At 36.5% G+C, this 21,353-nt stretch overlaps 1 protein-coding gene across 1 annotated transcript; it reads left to right on the forward strand.

Moving 5' to 3' along the window:
• The first annotated feature begins 317 nt into the window (after window positions 1-317).
• On the forward strand, window positions 318-18,448 carry LOC142139897 (pancreatic secretory granule membrane major glycoprotein GP2-like). Its single transcript, XM_075197758.1, has 9 exons — window positions 318-471; window positions 640-732; window positions 6,098-6,318; window positions 9,424-9,578; window positions 11,039-11,281; window positions 13,079-13,235; window positions 16,385-16,445; window positions 16,761-16,799; window positions 18,300-18,448. The coding sequence occupies exons 1-9, from the start codon at window positions 318-320 to the stop codon at window positions 18,359-18,361; spliced, it is 1,185 nt and encodes a 394-aa protein (XP_075053859.1). The 3' UTR covers window positions 18,362-18,448.
• The last annotated feature ends 2,905 nt before the right edge of the window (window positions 18,449-21,353 follow it).

Consider the following 21,353-nt stretch of genomic DNA (forward strand, 5'->3'; position numbering starts at 1 on the left):
ACAAAAATGTATTTATTTAATGCATTTAATGCAAATTTAACACATTAAATACACAAGTCAATGCAGTAATGTCCAATGACATCCTGAGCTCAATTAACAAAATAACAGGTGAAATAAGATGCGCTTAACATTTAGATTCACTGATACCTCAGTTTTGACTGTATATTCATTCTCCTTCCCTTCCCTATTCTTTTCTTATTAGGGCCAGTGCCAAACAGTGAGAAAATCAGTCTCATACTACTTATTATTGTGCATGAAAATAAAATAATGTTTTGTCACAGCTTGTTCTTCTCTCTACAGATAGTACTCTCATACCCATGTGTAGCTCCTGTGGTGGATCCTGTAACAGTGGTCCATGCTTTTGTGGAGACGATCGAACAAGCTGTGTCCCCACAACTGAGTGTTTATCAGAATCAAATGATTGCTGTCCCCCTGATTTTTACTATGATCGAGAAATAGATTGCTGCACAGGTGAGAAGTGTGCATTTATGTTTAAAGAATGTCTGTGATTTCTGTATAAAAATTAATTAGAAAAATTTGGATTAGCCAGGATTTTATGTCTGCAATTGGAATTATGTTCAACTCTAAATCAGGCTGTAAATGATTTTGCAACTGCTACTCATGTTTCTTCTTTTTTAGATATACTTATCTGCAATCCTCCATGTCCTGGGGATGAAAATTGTGATAAATATGGAAACTGCATATGCAATAAGACTTTATATATGGGCAAGAGTGAGTCCTAGATTTGTTTTATAACTCATAAAGTCAGTTTATTTATCTTATTTATGTTTATTAATATACTGTTTTCTAAATTGAATAGTTTGAGCACCATATAGCTCTGACAGCTTCTTGGGCTCATTTCCATACTGCAAACAATGCACATTTGTATGCACACTTCTTCATTAGCTAGGAGCACCTCAATCTGCCCTATTAAATGATGCAATATATTTCACCCCGCCCCTCCCACATACACTGATATCTTGATGCCCAGATCAATGTTTAAAGTGTTCTATGTAGAAGAAAACACAATTGTGATTTCACATGAAGTTATTTACGTTTGTATTGTTACCTGCTTCATATTGATAGAGCATTCCGGCTCATAAGCATCAGCATAACTGTATCCAATTCTATTAGGAACTCAATCAGGGATATTGCTATGAAACTTTGGAATAAAACTGACAATGTATACTGGCATGAACAAATGTAAAATGGAAACAGCTAATAATTATACCTCAGCAGGTATACATTAAACAGATTTGTGTTAATGCTTGAAAAATTAATGCCTGAATAGCATTGTTATTATTATTATTATTATTATTATTATTATCGTTTATTTGTAAGGCGCCACATGGTTTCCGCAGCGCTGTACACAGTACAAACAGTAGACCATACAGGGTAAAACAGTACAGAACATTAAACATAAAATACCAATACTTCAGAAACTCCGGGCAGGCAAATACAGTAGAGACGGAGCGGAAGAACAGGTATGGAGACAGGAGGAAAGAGGGCCCTGCTCATACGAGCTTACATCCTAAGGGAGGGTGAACAAAATCAGGCACAGAAGGGAGCCAGTGAAGCAAAGGGGAGATAAAAAATGGGGCCAGGGGAGAAACAGAAGAGATGAGAGGTTAAGTGGATGGTTGGTAGGCCTTGAAGAACAGGTGAGTTTTAATTGTTGCTGACAAATTAGGGATCTTATATCTGGAAGTATGGAAATCAAGAATAATTGCAGTTACCAGTACAGAAAGTCAATGAAATATAACAGCACAGCAGGAGTTACAAGTAATTGCATAGCTAAGCAAGGTATAGACCCAATAAACAGTCATGGGCAAAAGTTTTGAGAATGACACAAATAGTATTTTTCACAAAGTCTGCTGCCTCAGTTTTTATGATGGCAATTTATGTATACTCCAGAATGTCCTGGAGAGTGATCAGGAGAATTGCAATGACAATGACCTTTATCCCCAAAACACTATTTCTACTGAATTTCATCCCTGCCACAAAAGGACCAGCTGACATCAGGTCAGTGATTCTCTTGTTAACACAGGTGAGAGTGTTGAATAGGACAAGGCTGGAGGTCACTCTGACATGCTGATCGAGTTAGAATAACAGGCTGGAAGCTTTAAAATTAGGGTGGTGCTTGAAATCATTGTTCTTCCTCTGTTAACCATGGTTATCTGCAAGGAAACACGTGCAGTCATCATTGCTTTGCCCTTGCTCAGGCAAGGATATTGCTGCTAGTAAGATTGCACCTATATTAAACATTTATCGGATCATCAAGAACTTCAAGAAGAGATTCAATAGTTGTGAAGAAGGCTTCAGGGTGCCTAAGAACGTCCAGCAAGTGCCAGGACCATCTCCTAAAGTTGATTCAGCTATGTGATCGGGGCACCACCAGTGCAGAGATTGCTCAGGAATAGCAGCAGGCAGGTGTGAGTGCATCTGCACACACAGTGAGGCGAAGACTTTTAGAGAATGGCCTGGTGTCAAGAAGGCCAGCAAAGAAGCCACTTCTCTCCAGGAAAAACATCAGGGACAGACTAATATTCTGCAAAAGGTACAGGGATTGGATTGCTAAAGAGTAGGTTAAAGTCATTTTGTCTGATGAATCCCCTTTCAGATTGTTTAGGGCATCTGTAAAAACACTTGCCCAGAGAATGAAAGGTGAGCGCTACCATCTAATATAATGTTATATGGACAAAAGTATTCGGCCACACCTGTTAATTATTGAATTGATGTGTTTCAATCAGACCCCATACCAGAGGTGCATAAAATCAAGCAATTAGCCATACAGTCTTCATTTGCAATCATTTGTAATACAAAATGGGTCGTTCTGAACAGCTCAGTGACTTTAAGCTGGATGGAGTGGTGTAAAGCACATCAACACTAGACTGTGGAGCAGTGGTAACATGTTCTGTGGAATGATGAATCACACTTTTAAGTTTCGCAGTCAGATGGACAAGTCTGGATTTGGCGAATGCCAGGAGAACGTTACCTGCCTGACTGCATTTTGCCAACTGTGAACAATGCTATGCTTCCAACTTTGTGGCAACAGTTTGGGGAAAGTCCTTTCCTGTTCCAACATGACTGTGCCCCAGTTCACGAAGCAAGGAATACAAGACATAGTTTGATGAGTTCGGTGTGGAAGAACTTGACAGTGGAAGCTGTTATCGTTGCAAAAGGGGAACCAACTGCATATGAAAGTATATGTATTTGAATACAATGTCATTACAGTCCCTGTTGTCACTATTTGGCAGAGCAAACTGAGACTTGTAGTATTACAATGCTTGGAGAGCCACGGGTTGACCAGGCCTGATTTAAGGATAAACTCAAAAATGTTTAAATGGAATTTTATTTGTTTAAGGATGATTTGGCCTCTTAACTAGTAAATAAAAAAGGTTGATTTTTCTTCTTCGATAACAGGGCATCTATGAGTAAGCAATCAATTTTAGGTAAGATGAAAGAAAGCAGGCTGAAGTATGTTTGTTACCTTCATCAAAATATTTTAACCCCTTATTTATTTAAACAAAGTGATTTCCTGGAAACCATTTTGATTAAAGTAATTTCTGAGATTAGGCCATATTGTGAAGTATTAACCCTATTTCTATAATTGGCTATATTCACAACATGGTCTGTAACTTATTTAGACATTTCTGTAGAAAGGAATGTAGAAATAAATCCCTATATTTCCAAAGTTAATGACTGCTATTGCTCATCTATACTCTTCCACCAAAGGAGATATTGTTGTGCAGAACCCAAATTAAAATAAGGCATAGGAAGACACACAAAATATTTAAATTATGTAATACATATTACCATATCAAAAATATAATTTACTTTTTTTTTTACCATAGTTACACTTCACACTGGACAATGACACATTTGCTAGCATAGGTCATGCTGTAATATTAAAGTTTGACACCGAGTTCCATTATGAGGCCTGTTTTTAATAATCTTTTCACCATATAACAAAATATCATATAGTACTTCTTCCAAGTAATACATGACAACTTTTTAGACATTGTGCTGCTGTTAAAATGCATTATGTACTAAAAGGGATAAAGAGATTACTGTAGAAGACATTATAGGATATATAATGGACACTGGGACTGATGTTGAGTACATTTTGATTTGATTTTGTGTGCTGTGATCATTTCGGTCACATTATGGAATATGGAGGAGACTAAGGGGTATATTTACTAAACGGCGGGTTTGAAAAAGTGGAGATGTTGCCTATAGCAACCAATCATATTCTAGCTATCATATATTTAGTGCATTCTACAAAATTAAAGCTAGAATCTGATTGGTTGCTATAGGCAACATCTCCACCCGCAGTTTAGTAAATCTAGCCCTTAGAATATTATAGGGCATACTGGGATAATAAGTGGGCATTAAGACTATAGTCATGCATGCTGGGACAATATTCTATACACTGGGACTATTGTGAGGCATATTGGGATAAGGTAATATAATGTGCACTTTGGGTCAATTGAGACAACTTGGGAGCAATGGATTTATTAGGTGGCAAAATGATAAGTGCAATATTAATAAACTACCAAATACAAAATTCGACATTCTGCAGTCATTAACAATACAATTAGTCTATACAAGATACTTTCTCTGAATGGAGAAATATCTGTACTTATAACACTTTAAAAGTTTTGTAAATCATTTTAAATATGTAATACATTAATTTAAATGTAATAAAATAAATATGCTACTATAATCAACAGGAAGCAAGATGATGCACTACTCATAAAACACAGGATTTATCCACAGCAAGAATAGACAACATAGAGATCAATAAAGATGCCTATTCTGTTTAAACAGAGTTCAATGGTATTCAGTGTCTGATTGCCATAAGAAAATGATGCAGGCACCATCTGGACACCATAGGCAATCTGGCATAAAGATTTATATTTAGCATACGATGTGGCGTGTAACTTTGGAAAACCATTTGCGTGATGTATTTTGTCATTTGAATTTTTTTACTGATTTCATTAGCTCCATGTAGTGCTGGGGAAACAACCCTGAAGGGTATGAGTGGTGAATTAATACTAACCAAACTCCACACTCTTATAGAGGTCAGGAAGACCACTAAATAGTTATCGGTCACTGTAACTTGAGAACAAATGAAGAGCAAAGACATTCCATTTTAGTAAGCAGGACAAATAGATGCTGTGACACAATGACAACCACTGTATCACAACTTAGTAAGACAATACTAAGAATAAGTAATATAGTTTAAACCATGAAGAAAGGTTGCATCTGCAATTTCTTGCACTGCAGATGCCTAAACATTGGCTCATCTTTAAATGTTATGTAGTGACATCTGACCTGCTATGATAATGAACCAAACTGTTTTCACAATTTTGGTTACTTAAACTAAAAGCCAGTAGTATGAAAGTAAACAATAGCGGTGAATAATAAGGTCCTTGCTTTGGCCTTGGTTTCTGTTTGCTAAAAAAGCTAAATCGATATAATCATGCACATCTAGAGCAGAACATATATAATGAAGAATTCTAAAAAGAAAAAATTTGCAAAATAGGGTCTAAAAAGATGTAAATAAACAACCTTAGTGGGTGGTACATATAACAATGTAGAAAATATATGCACTATACAGCATATACAAATATTATATAAAATATATTTTAAAATGGTATGTAAAGATGAGCACTATATAGATGTAAAATGTGATTTATATGTAAACATAAAGTGATAGACTTGCACCTATGTAGAGCTCTTTTTTTGATCGTTTTTTAGATTTTATAATATATTTATAATAGTTTTATAGTGCATATATTGACTACATTGTTATATGTACCACTCACTAATATTGCTATCAATACATCTATAAATTAATCTATGCAGACCTTATTTACCATTTCTCTTCTGTTTTTAATAGTAAAAATCATTGCTAACAATGCAGAAGATTTGAAATATTATAACCTTGTGTTCAATTATATAAAAAGTAATACAAGCTAATAACTTTGCAGCTTAAATATCTCACTTGCAGTTTAGTATAAGAACTAAATAAGAGCTCAATAAAATATTTTTATGTTCTATATTATTATATTGTTATCTTTATTATTTTCAGCACTTGCAGACTTCAAACCATCAGTGACATGTTACAGTGATGTAATGATAGTCTCTGTCAATTCATGTTTCCTAAATTACCTGAAATACAATGTTTCTGACATGCATCTTCATAATGAGTCACCTGAGTGCACAACTATTTATGAGACTATTGAAAACAACAGTAGAGTATACAATACTGAGTTGAAACTGACGTCTGGATGGTGTGGGAATATCATGACGGTAAGATACATATTGTTTCTTCTGAAAAACTGAATTGTATGTTCTTGTACTATTGCTGACTTACCTTGCTGGCACCTTTACAACTTGCACAGTATAGACAGTGGCGCACGCAGGGGGGGTTTCTGAGTCTCTAGAAACCCCCCCCCCTGCGCTAACTAAGTGGCCACTGTCCTATACAGCAGCCGCGGCGCTGTCAAAGAAGCATCCGCGGCGGTGCTGTATTGTATACAGCACCGCCGCAGACGCTTCTTAGACAGCGCCGCGGCTGCTGTATAGGACAGCGCTGGCGAAACAGAGCTGCGCATGCGCAGCAGCTCTCTCTCGTGGTTTTTTTTTTTCAGTCGGCGGGGAGAAAACCCCCCCCCCGACAATCCTCCGTGCGCCCCTGATAGAGTGTTACAAGAATCACAACAGACCATTTGGTGCCACAATAAATGTGAGAAAAGAGTCCTAAAAACTTAAAGGAAAAGTGCAGACCATACATAAAATAAAAGTACATTAAAAAGAACACAAAATAAGTGAAAAAAGGTTCACCAGTGTCAGATCTAGAATTCTGTTCTGAGTTTGCCTTGCGGTGTCAAGCATATCTGGAAGCGCTTCAATCAGCTGGAGAGAATAGACACAGACCAAGATTCTGTATGCATGAAATATTATCTGTTTATTGATAACTATCTCACGTATTCTTGAGGTGCTTAACTTTCTCCCCCTTCTCAGGCCAAATGTGCCAATTATTATTATCCCAAGGGGGGCTGGAAGTTTATCTCCTGTCTGCCATATCCAAGGTTATGGGTGCAGCTCCCTGCACGCTACAAGATGGTAATGAGTCCACCTATTGTTCATGTTTGTTTTACACAAACCTTGCTACGTTCTCACAGGAATTCTCTATGTCAGCTTAACCTCAATGCCGTGGGCTTACATCTTGCAAAACTGTATTTTCAGCAGAAAATTAATAACTTCTTTTAGCAACTTATATATCTATGTGAGTTACAAAAATGGCTTAACAAAGGCTTCATGAGGCCTTAACAAAAAAATCATATTTAACACCAGTACAGCCAAAATCAGAATGATAATGATCTCTAATGCAATAAAAAGGATGGATGCAAAAAAATCTAATTTGTTTTAACAGGTTCTAAGAGTTTATTCCTCACCCGAGTTTCTTATTTTATTTGAACGAAACTTATGTATATGTTATGATCTGCCTCTGGGACTATTTTGGACTCTGTTATGTTACCCTGCAGTACCTGTGGAACACCAGTGGTGCTGCTGTGTTGTCTTTTCCCACTATCAGAAGTTAACTAGCACAGCTAGTTAACTGCCCACACCTGAGGGCCTCACATTTATACCTGCTTCTTCAAACTTCCCTTGTTGGTAATTGATGTGTCTGAGTCTGCTAATGTTTATTTGTCCATGGATTACTGGCTCCCCCCCCCTCCTATTTCTGTGGATAGCCTTGTTTTTAGCCAGCTCCTGCTACTCACCTGTACCTTATCTCCTGGAAACCTACCTGATGTGTGTCTCATGCTTGGACACACTTCTAACTAATGATTTATGAGAAATCCTGGCTATTGCTGTCATTTGGCTTCAGCTAAGTTGCCTGCAATACTTTCATTATTATTTACCTGCTATTTTGCTGTAAACTGAAAGTCTGTTGATTTATCAAGCCTGAACTGGTTTGTCTTTATTTTTCACCTGGACTGTGTTTTCGCTGTAATAAACAGTATCACTTTTCTGGCTCTGTGGCTATAATTATAAGGATTTAGTTTTTGAACAGAATCATAATGGTATGTTAGTATTTCTATATCTATTAACCCATTCAAAATTAGAGAGACCACACCCATTTACAGTTTCCTGACATTGTTTTGCCAGTTTTATTATTTTTTGTTTTGTTTTTTGTTATCTTTTTACTTTTTTTTACACACGGAGAGACTTTTAGCGGTAATTAGAGGTATTCCCTATTTGTATTGCTAATGATTATAATGCACACAAGACCTGTTAGCAAGTATAATAGTTATTAGCACCTGTGTTCTGAACTGTACAATACCATTTAAAGTTGCCCAAAAAAAAAACTCCACTATAAATGGTAATTGTAATAAAAAAATCCATTAATTGAGTAATTTGTTAAAAAATGTAGGTTGAATTGATATAGCCATGAATGTGTTTCAAATACTGCAATATACACTGATATTAAACCAACCATTCTGACAATAATTGAATTTTTAACCTTATGGGGTACCCCTAAATGGTTTACTGTGGAGTAATATCAGGTCAGTATTTTATACTATTGGCTGAAGGTACTTACTATGAAGATCTTGCAAACTTGTTAATGACCTCTATCAATAGTATAATCAAATATTTTCAAGTGAGGGATATATTCCAATCCACACAGAATACATTAAAGGGGAATTATCATGAACTAAAAAAAAATATTAAACCAAAATAATACAAAAGTTGCAATAGCTCTTATACTCACATCCATTCCTGTATTTAGAATTCTGACTAGGAAGTTGCAAGTGTCTGATTTTATACAATCACTATGGTAGGCATGAGGATGTTATGCTGGACACTGGGATATGCATGGTGGGCATAGGACTGAGGTTGGAATAGAACTACTATGCTGGATACAGGGTTGTTCATGATGGACATGGGACTGCATGTGTTGGAAATGTGGCTGTTAAGCTCTATATTAGTTTTCTATGTACAATGTTTTATTTATTACCATGCTGTGCACTAAATGTTGCATATACTCTGTATCATGTTGTACACTAGGTATAGTATTATATCTTATTTCTATGCAGCCACAATGCCATTATATCCATTTCCCCTGTACTACAAATGTTTACTTTTTATCATACTGTACATGTAAAGCTAAAAAATGTGGCACACCATATATATAAGCCATATGCAGCTTATTAAACTCAGCTATCCAGCCAGTTACTGACTCATTGCTATACAGTTTGTGGCCTCACTTTAAATGTTACATGTTTGGCACAGTGAGTCAGTCATAACATAAAATAAATCTAAATACCATTTCTAATTACATATTGACATTGTTTAAGCAAATAATGCAATGTTTGTTCCTTAGTGTCTTTATCCATTTTTCCTCAGAATGATTCATCCAAGATCTATATTACTAATAGTCTCTACATTGGTATTCTGAAAGAAGATCTTATTACAGTGAAGCCAATAAACTTCAGTTTTGCCTGTGGCTATAACATGTCTATGACGATTGGCCTGAATAGCTCCCTACATATTATTTCAGAGTAAGTCATTTCTTATTATGCGTCTTTAAAAATTTTGAAGAACCGCTAAATACTAGTGGCCCTATGTACAAAGGATTAAAGTAATATTTAAGAAGACTTTTTGTTATGAAAATAGTATTACTGCCATTTCAGCTACTCTAAATAAAAAAAGCATTTTCAAAAATCTTTGCCTACCCAGGCCAACTATTATCCATTATTTTCTATGTGGAAACTGCTATCACTAAATTCAGTGGGCGAAGAATTGCCATGGAAGTAAATGAAGCCTGGTCAATGTAGAATGGAAAATATTTTTCGTTTAGGGAGCAATGTATACTTTACATTTTTTATTTTTTTTAAAAAATGTAATCAATATATATTGTGGTTATTTTTTTCTTGTTAATGTAATAAAATATTTTTCTATATATTCAGCCAATATTTTTTTTTAGAAACTGGTCTTTTGTGTTTATACTGGTTTTTTTTTTCCACCACTGCTAAGGATTTTCGTTAATTCAATTATGTAGAATAGACTTTCATCACTTTTTAGATAGGCAAAATGAAGTATCTAATTTTAGGTGTGGTAAACAGCAAATAGAATTAACAGTGAAAACTTCACTTTTTTAAAAATGCTCAGCCAAACATATGTACCTATTCATAATCTTCTCACCTGTTGCAGGTCTTAACATTTGTTCCTAGCTGAATAATATTTTCACACCGTCACAGCCATCCTTCAGCTATTCCCAGCAGTTTGTCTCCTAATGCCCATCTCCCCTTCAAGACAATGCTAATTGTTGTCCTCCTTCCTTTCCCTTTTATGCTAATGCTTGTGTATCATTCCTCAGCCCTCTTTAAGAGGATTTTGTCTGTCTCTGCATGTATACTATATAAAACTCTCCAAACTCCCCCTATTGTTCTGCTGCTATACTTTACTATGTCTCTCACCTAATATTTGCTGGACTTTCCTTACTGCACATATCCCATCAAAACCTCTCTTCACACTCCGGTCACAGGTCTGATTCCTTCTCAGTCTTCCCCCCCCCCCCCCCCCCCGATCTGAGTAACACCATATACCTGTCAGAACCCGCTAAAACTCAAAAGCAGTGCTCCTTATCACTGTGAATAGTTAAGCTTATTCATTGGCAAAAGCATGAAACATTTACATGAGCACTAATAGGCACCGCTTTTTTGTATGTAAGCCTGAAGTTTTTGTGCTTCCAAGCACAGTGCAAGTGCAAAGAGTCGCCTAGTGTTTTGGGGCCCCCTGGGCCAGTCCCATAACAGGTCACCATATGTTGGATCACTGGGTTACCTGTATTTTTTTTCCTTTAAAATGTTCCTAATAGACCAGCACATTGATAAACTGATTTGAGAATTCACAAATTTCATGGCTGAATTTGAGAATCAGCTGTCAGTCGAATATGAAAGTTGCTTAACTGCTTCACTAGCTTTAGTTTACCTCTGTGACACCAATTTTTATTTTACAGAACCATCTACATTCCAGGTATTAATGGTACAGGCTTATATCCCCTTACCATGGCTGCATATTTTGATAGAGACTTCGTAAATCCAATTCAAGAGACAGATACTGTATTAGTGAGCCAAGACATCTTCCTGGGATTGACTGTTAAATATGCAGATGGAGATTTGTTTGCATTGAGAGTTCAGCAGTGCATTGCTTCACCCAATAGCGATCGTAGCTCTCCTATTGTTTCTCTTGTGACTGGAGGGTAAGTGAACAAACTGCTATTACATCAATGCAGGCGATAGGTAATGTTAATTCAGTTGTGTAACAGTGCACGATTAAACTAACCTCTAGAAGACATTATTGAACAAAGAAAGCAAACATAGTCAAACATATTTTCGATGATCAGTAATAACTCATAGCCCTAAGCATAAAGATAATTTTACTGAGAAACAAGTGTCTTTCAGTAAATGTTAGGCCCAAACATACATATATACATAATGCTATAATGTATATGTGTATATTAAAACAAAACATATAACATCGTACCTATATGCTTTAATTTGGAAGATACAGAAATGCCTGACCTCCCGTCGAGTAATATTGTTTAATGTGGTTGCTCTGTGTCACACACTGCTATGCAGTCTTGGCACTCTTTGGCCCTCACCTTGCCACTTCTAAATTTCATTTTGTCTGACCTTCACTGCAGCAGTTAAGTATGTACATGATTCAAAAACCAGGTGATGCATCTAGGCGACTTAGTGATGAAGATGAGACATAGTGATAGTGATTGATAGGAGTGCACATAGTGGACCTGATTTATTAAGGCTCACATACTGAATATAATGTGCGCTTTTAAATATATAGACATGAATCGAGTATACGTACGTCCAAATTCAACAAGCGGATGTAAAGATACTTGTGGTGATGGTTATAGGTGAAGGTCTGCTCTGCTTTACTTGACCAGACACTGCAGTGTACTTCCAATACATAGGAACAATATAAAAAAAACACACAGAAATTGAAAAAACTATACAATTAATGTTCCATATTAATAAGATAGTCATTAATGACAAAATTTTACAAAATACATTTATTATGATGTAATTAATGTCTACTGTACTTAAAATAAATTTTTACAGATGCTCCTGATTGCAAACACATACCATAGCATACATACACAACCGGTAATCAGCATTTAGACTAGACCCGTAGCTGTATCAAAAGATATGGATAAAATATAAGAACCTTTGAGATGCCCAGAGGTTGAATGGGGTGTTGCTGTGTGAGTTTGAGATATGGGCAGCACGGTGGCTTAGTGGTTAGCACTTCTGCCTTACAGCACTGGGGTCTTGAGTTCAATTCCGACCATAGCCTTATCTGTAAGGAGTTTGTATGTTCTCCCCGTGTTTGCGTGAGTTTCATACGGGTGCTCAGGTTTCCTCCCACACTCCATAAAAACATACTGGTAGGTTAATTGGCTGCTAACAAATTGACCCATGTGTGTTAGGGAATTTAGATTGTAAGCCCCAGTGGGGTAGGGACTGATGTGAGTGAGTTCTCTGTACAGCGCTGTGAAATTAGTGGCGCTATATAAATAAATGGTGATGATGATGACATGCCCTTACTGTACACCGACAATGGGCAAATGCGCCTCTCCCCGCCCTGAAATTGTAGGCTGTAGCAAGTATCCTTTGCGCTCTGAGATTAATTAGACTTTGCTTCATTCTATGGCGTATGGTCTGGTTCTGGGCATGAGTAATTGTGCCTTTTATACACACAAAATCGCAGTTTGTCGTTTGAGGAATCAGGCCCACAATGTGATGTCACTGTTAGCTGCCCTTCCCCACAGACTACTTTTCGAATATATACAAAGCCAGAAATATCTACTGAGATTTGAGATTTACTTATAGTAGTTTGGCAATCATATATTTTATGTGGCTGTTGATGTCTTACTGCTTGCTTAATCTATGACGGTTAACTTACCAAATTAATACTAAATAAATAATCAATATCATTTACATTTAGTGTAAATAACATAAACACCTGTTTTTATTCACAGTTGTGCAGCGGATGATGGAGTTTCTACAACTGTGGAGGAAAATGGAATATCCCTAGACGCCAGAATCAGAATTAGTTCATTCCAGTTTCAAGGACAGTCTAATGTGTACATATTTTGTAACGTGCAATTGTGTGACAAAAAAACAAACTGTACTAAGGTAAATGAGAAATATTTATCAAGAATACTGTATTATCAATAACATAACCTCTTAGTGCTCCACATTATTAAATGTGACTTGAAGCATCTTAAAACAAGTGTCAAACTTACATTGATTCCTGATGACACAGTATCATCATAATCCTCATTTAGTAATATAGCGCTGTACAGATAATATCTGTCATTCACATTATGAACCTGAACATACAGATGAAGCAGAGTTCTTTTATAAAACTGGCACAACAGGGTGACTGATACTGTAAGCTTATGTTTAGCATTGCACACTCACTTAGAATGTGTGAGTGGAGAGGGCTAGGGGCCAAGTAATGTGCTTCAGCACATTTTCATCAATTGACCAAATGCTAGACAAGCTCCTAGTCTAAAAGAACCACCTGCGATCTCAGGCTATAGCAGATAGTCATCTATAAAATCATTTGCTAAGTTGCTTTGCATGGTATAATTAGGGTAAGATGGATAAATACAACTCAAATTGCTTTTAAAAGCTGTACTTTATGATTAAATTGGAAGAATTTCAGATTTTACTTAAATGTGATATAAATGTGATATAATGAAGTCCCTCACTGCAGTTAATACATGGAATTTCAATAAGTAGGACCTAAAATCAATGTAAAAGAGATTAAACATGTAATTTACTGTAATAGGCCTAAAAAAGGAAAAGGGAAGTACTCAGTTGCTTTTTTTTTTCCTTATCAAACATACTAAACCAAACAAAATACTGTGGAATTGCTTTAGAATCTTTGTTATACTATTGTGTATAGGTAAAAAAAAACCTACATATTTCAGGAAATGTACAGTTGAGTGCACTATCGCCCTTTGCTATTGTAAGACTGTGTCCATGCGCCAAGTTACCTAGAAACAAAGGTAAACTTATTTGTCTATAGACATGGAGCGTGACTTATAGGAGGTTGGCTTGGTGGTGTTGTACAGGAGCTGGGGTTCGTAGATGGAGGATAGGGCAATATATGGTGGTCTGTGGAAAGTGGATGAGTGGGCTGAGTGGAAGTAGGCTTTCCAGGTATGAAGAGCTATGGGATAAACATACAGTAACGTAATTGATGACTTTTAAGATTAGGACCACTGGTATATCAAAGGGGAAAAAAATGAAATCATGTGAATTGAGGTAAATTATAAGTGACTGGTTAAGTGGAGGGATGGAAGATTGGAGAGGGATAGAGACATGTGGTAGGTTGAGCGAAAGGGTTTGGTAGGGATGTAGAGGAGTGGGGAGAGTTTAGAAAGTGGGATGAGGAGAACAGAAGGGGGGTTGTGATGGGTAGAAGTGTGAAAGAGTAAGAGGGCATTTAAAAGGTATGAAAAGTATAATCCCTAGGTTCCCAAACTGTGCGTCGCGGCTCCCGGGAGTGCCGGCGCTGTCACAGGGATGCCGTGGCCAGGAAGAAGAAGAAAAAAAAAAACAAAAAAAACTTACCAATCCGGCAGCGCCCGGGACCCAGCAACATCCACCCTCTGAGCTTCTCACTGAATGCCAGGCGTGACGTCATCACGCCCAACATATTCAGTGAGAAGCGGCAGGAGAGAGGATGCTGGGTTCCGGGCGCTGCCGGATTGGTAAGTTTTTCTTTTTTTTTGTTTGTTTTTCTTCCTGTCCACGGCGGGATACAGAGGGGGCAGAGCGAGTGGGCACAGTGCGGATGCAGAGGGGGCAGAAAAGATGCAGAGGGGCACAGAGTGAGCGGATGCAGAGAGGCACAGAGTGTGCGGATGCAGAGGGGCACAGAGTGTGCGGATGCAAAGGGGGCACAGAGTGTGCAGATGCAAAGGGGGCACAGAGTGTGCGGATGCAGAGGGGGCACAGAGTGTGCGGATGCAGAGGGGGCACAGAGTGTGCGGATGCAGAGGGGCACAGAGTGTGCGGATGCAGAGGGGCACAGTGTGTGTTAGCTGTAAATTATTCTTTGACAGAGATATAATTGAAAAAAATATATATAAAAATATTCTTTTCCCTTGGATTTATATGAATTATTTTTGCATACAACTAAATAAGTATCTCTGTCCTGACCTAAATACTTATTACGTTTTTTTGACTACTTATAAAATGGGACTGCTCGATAATTATTTTGGATGGGTGCCTTGAAAAAATTATGGAGACTCTAAGGGTGCCGTGAACTGCAAAAGTTTGGGAACCACTGGTATAATCTAATGTAAAAATAGGTAACCACAATATAAAGTAAGACACATCGGGGCATATTCAATTGTCGGCGGAAACGCCGAAAATCTCGCGGTCCGTGCATGATTACCGTTATTACGGTAATCGTGTGTGGAAAAACAGTTAATACGGTAATTTACTCGCTGTATTTCAGCGCGCAGCTCCCTGACCTGCGAGCTGAAATCCAGCTACATATTACCGTATTAACTGTACTACTTTTTCCGCGGTGCGGAAAAAGAACAATTGAATATGCCCCAAATAGTAATAACTAATAATAAATAATATAAGCGATAGATAGGCAAGTTAATATATCAAGTGAATTATAGTTATTATAGTTAATATGGAATAAACATTAGATCAAACTCTTAGGGGGGTATTCAATTGTACGGCGTGACCGCCGAAAAACGAGCGCTCTAAAAATATTACCGTTAATACGGTAATTACTCGCTGAATTTCAGCTCGCAGCTCCCTGAGCCGCGAGCTGAAGTTCAGCGAGTAAATTACCGTATGAACGGTTTTTACGCGCAATATTACCGTATTAACGGTATTATTTTTAGAGGGCTCATTTTTCGGCGATCACGCCGTCAATTGAATACCCCCGTTAGAAGTACAAGGGGAAAATGTATTAAGCTGTGAGTTTCCGGCGGGTTTTAAAAGTGGAGATATCTTTAGCAACCAATCAGATTCAAAGCTATCATTTTGTAAAATAACTAGAATTTGGTTGCTACGGGCAACATCTTCACTTTTCAAACCCGCCAGAAACTCGCAGTTTCATACATTTACCATTGGAGGTGTTGTGCCAAACACGTTTTACCATTTATGTGGCTTCCTCAGTAAGTTGTTTCTCAAATTGTTTTAGGAAATGCTTCATAGGAAAAAACATAAAAAGCAAATGAAATTACAGTAATGGAGATGACTTTTGAGTTCTCACACTTCGCTTCTTTTTATGCATTTATTTACAGTGTGATCTTTCCCGTTCTTCTACAACCACCCAGGAGGTGATGATAAATGTGCCATTGCAAGGTATTTCCTTTCTAATAAGTCAGGTCTTAATACCATAAAATGTTCACTCTGTAAATTAAAAGGCTTAATAGGTTACTTTTGAGAATCATCTTTTCAGTAGAATAAGGGACAATGATCTTTTCCAAATACTATTATTATTATTATTATTATTATTATTATTATTATTATAACCCTGTTTGCAGATCTCTCAGTTTAGAGAAATTAGTTATAGAAGTTTCAACTTTTAACCCATTTTTTTGTTCATCTCTATCTCCATTTTCTATGGGGTTTTTTAACACAATTTTCTGCTATAATCATATGTTTCCTACCTTTCAGATGATTTTAGCAGTTACAGCAATTCTGGGACAAGCACAGGTAAGAATTGTGTAGAAAGTCATGTTATAGATAATGAATTGCTACATAATAAAACTGTCTGGTGTAGAAAACAAACATTTAACCATGCAATGACTGACATTCAGCACATTGGCAAAAATAAGTAAATACCTTAGTCCTCATAATAACTTGACACTAGTCTCCAATCTAATTGCAATAAAAATGGAAATACTGTATATCGCTGTCAAAAGAATGTATAAAAACAAAAAATGATCAATTCCATAGGCAGGGATTTATCCAGAGTTACTTTAATACATAAATTGTGCTCAAGGGGGCAGAGTCAATTGTAAAAAAAAAAAATCACTGCATATACAACACAGCAATTTTTTTTTAGTTACTTTTTCGTGTAAAAACAGTTTAAATGTGCAGCTGCTATGCTCCAAGGAACATCGCGGCTAATTAAATCTGCCCCAAGGAATCTGTGAAAAGTCAGACTTACTAAGGTATGATTTCTTTACAGTTTGTATAACAATTTATACCCAAGACAGGCATTTTGGGAATGTGCTTTATGTACTTTCACAGAGAGCAATTAGTATTAAGCATGCTATTTGAACTATACCAGTTGACAAAGTTGACTGATATACGTTGTATGCCATACCCCCACTTCTCCTACTTACTTCCTGATAAAACTATCAAATTCCATTCACTTACATTTTCCATACCGCCACTTCTAACTTCCACATCAACCACATGACTATACTATAGCAAGCTGTAAATTGGGGTGTGAAGCAAGGGAAACAGTAAGGCAGCTTGTACACAATTTGCTGAACTCCTTTCAAACTCAAACACTCATAGATGTAACACTAGTCTAACCTTCTATAAAACATTGTGAATAGTTATTACTTAATGTCATTAAGAGACAATAACATTATGAGCCTTGGGCACCCATTACCCTGTTGACCAGTTGTCCTTCCTTGGACCATTTTGGTAGGTACTAACCACTGTATACTGGGAACAACCCACAGGACCTGCCGTTTTAGAGATGCTCTGACCCAGTCGTCTAGCCGTCACAATTTGGCCCTTATCAAAATCGCTCAGATCCTTACGCTTACCAATTTTTCCTACTTTCAACACATCAACTTCAAGAACTGATTGTTCACTTGCTGCCTAATACATCCCACCCCTTGACAGGTGCCATTTTAAAAAGATAATCAATGTCATTCACCTCACTTGACAAGATTTCTTCTCCCTTCTGTCCATAATACAGAGGAAGAAGTGACTTTGTTGGTTAGTATTTGGAATAGTAACATATATTACTCAATGTCAGCAGCAGCAGGTGGGGAAAATGGAGGACATAAGGTTGTAGAAGAACCAGGGTTCTGTAGAATATTATTAAAAGTTAACACATATAAAGTCTATTTGTAAATTTAGCACATTCTGACAGACTGTAAAATGCAACAACAAAATTTTAAGTTTTTTTAATTATTACATCACTTGTGAATTATATCTGTGTATCATATTGCCTCTCATATCTCTCTACAGCTTTATCTTGGGCTGTGCTCTCCAGCACACTACTCGGATTTCTATCTATGAACATGTTCTGATGAGACATTCTATTAAGTACTGGATTTAAGTAACGAAAACTTTATATGGGACTGTAAATTATAATTTGTTTTCAATACAAAGAGACTAGCAATGTATATATAAATATTTTATTAAGGGCAGTGAAGAGAAAAATGTATAATTTCCCTCTATTGATTGACTACCTAAATTCACTAATTAATATTATGCAAATTTTAATGTGTTTACCTAATCATATTAATAAACTTATGTGCAACATGTCATGTGTTTTATTGTTTTTTTGGGAGAATTTTAGATTTTATAACATTATACTTTGTTTCTATTTCACCTGTTACGGCACTGTCATGTTATGCTATGCACTATGGGGAAGGGGTCGGGAGTTTGGGGAATTATTCAGGCTTCATTTAAAAACAACAAAACGACAATTATATAAATCATGCAGTAGAAAATATTTCAGAGTTGAAAAAAGACATAATGCTCAATGTTTAATTGTTGATCAAAAATCATTTAAATAAAAATCCTCACAGAAAAACAACCTTGAAACACCACTTTCTGATTTACCATGTAGCGCTGGCAGTGCTCCAGATTTGTCATCTCTGGATCCGCACTGGTTCCATAGCTGGCTACAGAGCCAATAAGAGCTCTCAAGTGTAGTTCCGTTTCACTCCAGAGCATATAAAAAATCCTCTCTGTTCTAGATTGCCGCAGAGCCCAAATAAGATCGCTCTGCTTTAGCTCCAACTCAGGCGGCTCCCAGTTAAAAAACATAGCAGCGGTTATGATAAAATTCAGATTGAATTCATGTTTATATTTACTGCAGGACTGGCCAAAAGGGGAAGACTTTGGAGTGATATGGGCAGCTTAACATGTATTGCAATTTTGAAGTAGTTCTAATAGCATTAACAATATATTTGGTGATTGAATCTCGTCCAATATTCTTTTGTTTACAACATGGGGTCATATCTCTCTTGCACCTCAGTTTTCATTTGAATTTTCATTTCATTCCATATTTGTGGTAGAGCACAGGATTGTAGTTTTTGTTTGTTAAATGTGCGGCTCTTGTTTAGACAAGCAGTTATTCCTATTTAATTCATTAACCCGGCATCATTGTGGTGGAAAGTTGTTACACGGACGTTGAAGTAGGCCATTATGACCCGGATATATTATATGTCTGATTTTGAAATTTTAAGGATGATTTTAGAAGATTATTAATATATTTGGAATAATGAACTATTGAACAAGGTATTTTGAATTTAAAAAAGTCATAGAGAATAGAGAAGGAATTGTTTTTTATTTCTACGCAGTCTTCAAAAAAAATCAACATAATTGACAACTTGTGTTATTGCTAATATCTTAACCAAAAATAAACTTTTTATCTAAAATTAAACTTTTTCGTTGACTTAAGTGTGACATATAAAATAATATATACAAAATAATATATGTAGAAAAGGTAAATAAATAAAATGTGGACTACCAGAATTATAGAAAAGAGGAACGTTTCCAATACAGTTGATTCTAATAGAGGTTTATACCAACAAAATATTTACAGATTATTATGTATCTAAGAGTCAGATTATTTTATTGGTGAAGGGGTTAAGATTTATTGGTGGTTAGAATCAATCTTTTTACATTTACTATTTTCCTAAATCTCAAATTATTCATCCACTGCCTTTTAAAGATGATATCAAATATAACCCAAGAGTGATCTATGTCTACTAAAAAATATCCATGCAATTGATACTTTTACTTGTATAGGGATTAAATAATTTCAAGATTGTAAAACCAAATAACTGAAAAAAAGGAACATAAACAGGATAATTGTAAAAGTAGAAAAAGATGGGCTATCTTTTCCATTCATACCAAACATCATGACAAAAAGCAGATGAAGGGGGTTAAATAGTGTGTTCAGAATATTAAAGTTTATGAAAATGAAGTTTTTAAACAATTTAGTAATGTCACAAACTATAACGAATTGGATAATAATCAGAAAACACCTGTCAAAGAAGACGTTAATGAAGTACATAAAGAAGCTTAAAAGTCAAGATAGATATAATCAAAGACAGCTCGTATTTTATCTATTGCCTGTCAAATTATACCAACTCTTTATATTATTACTAAAATGCACAAAAGTTTACACAAATCACCAAAACGTCCAATGGTGCTGCTGGTGTCACCATCATTATCACCACATTTCTTTATAGGAGGCCTCTAGTACCTGCAAAAGATATGCCTCCTCAGACACATATCAGGGAATGCATTCAAATCTTTCAGTTGCATATCTCTAAAGCAGGGTACACACTACAGAAAATTAATGCAGATACGATTTCTGTAATGATTTTACCAACAACTGACAGTTCCAATGAGCATGCAGATTTACATATAAACACCTACACGATATAGCTTCAGATCTGTGCTCTTCATCTCTCGTAACCAGCTGCTGAAGAGATCCTGACTCTGCACACTCTATAAAAGATCTGCCTACACTGCTGGTCGTTAGTGCATACACACTTTCACATTTGCCCGACATGATTCCATCGCTGATAGTGATTTTTTGTAAGTTTAGAAAATCAAATCAAACGATACGATGTGCTTTGGTGTGATAAAACATGATGGTGGGAGCATATAAACTAATGCGATATATTACTGAACAGGTTAACGTGCGATTGCCACAAAAATTAGATGAGGGTCAATCACTCTCCAGGAGTCATAAAGATGATGGCATTTCATAAAGGTTTGGAGGGCTTTAATGTTCTGGAGGTCCCTTCCATCAGACAGGATCCTAGAGGGGACTAATTTGTCCATAGGGGCAAAAGGCCTGCGTTGAAATTGCCAGCTACAATCAATTTGCGCTGACGAACGTGGGAAAGGAGGGTGCATAGTTTGCTAAAAATGTGGTCTGATTCGTGTTGGGAGCGTAAATATTGACCACTGTGCAGGGGAAAATATTAAGTGAACCAAAAATGACCAAGTGAAGTATGTCACCTGGGAAGTGGGCATTACGTGGGTCCAGAGAGG

The sequence above is a fragment of the Mixophyes fleayi genome, chromosome 2 (genome assembly GCF_038048845.1).
Source record: "Mixophyes fleayi isolate aMixFle1 chromosome 2, aMixFle1.hap1, whole genome shotgun sequence".
Lineage (NCBI taxonomy): Eukaryota > Metazoa > Chordata > Amphibia > Anura > Limnodynastidae > Mixophyes > Mixophyes fleayi.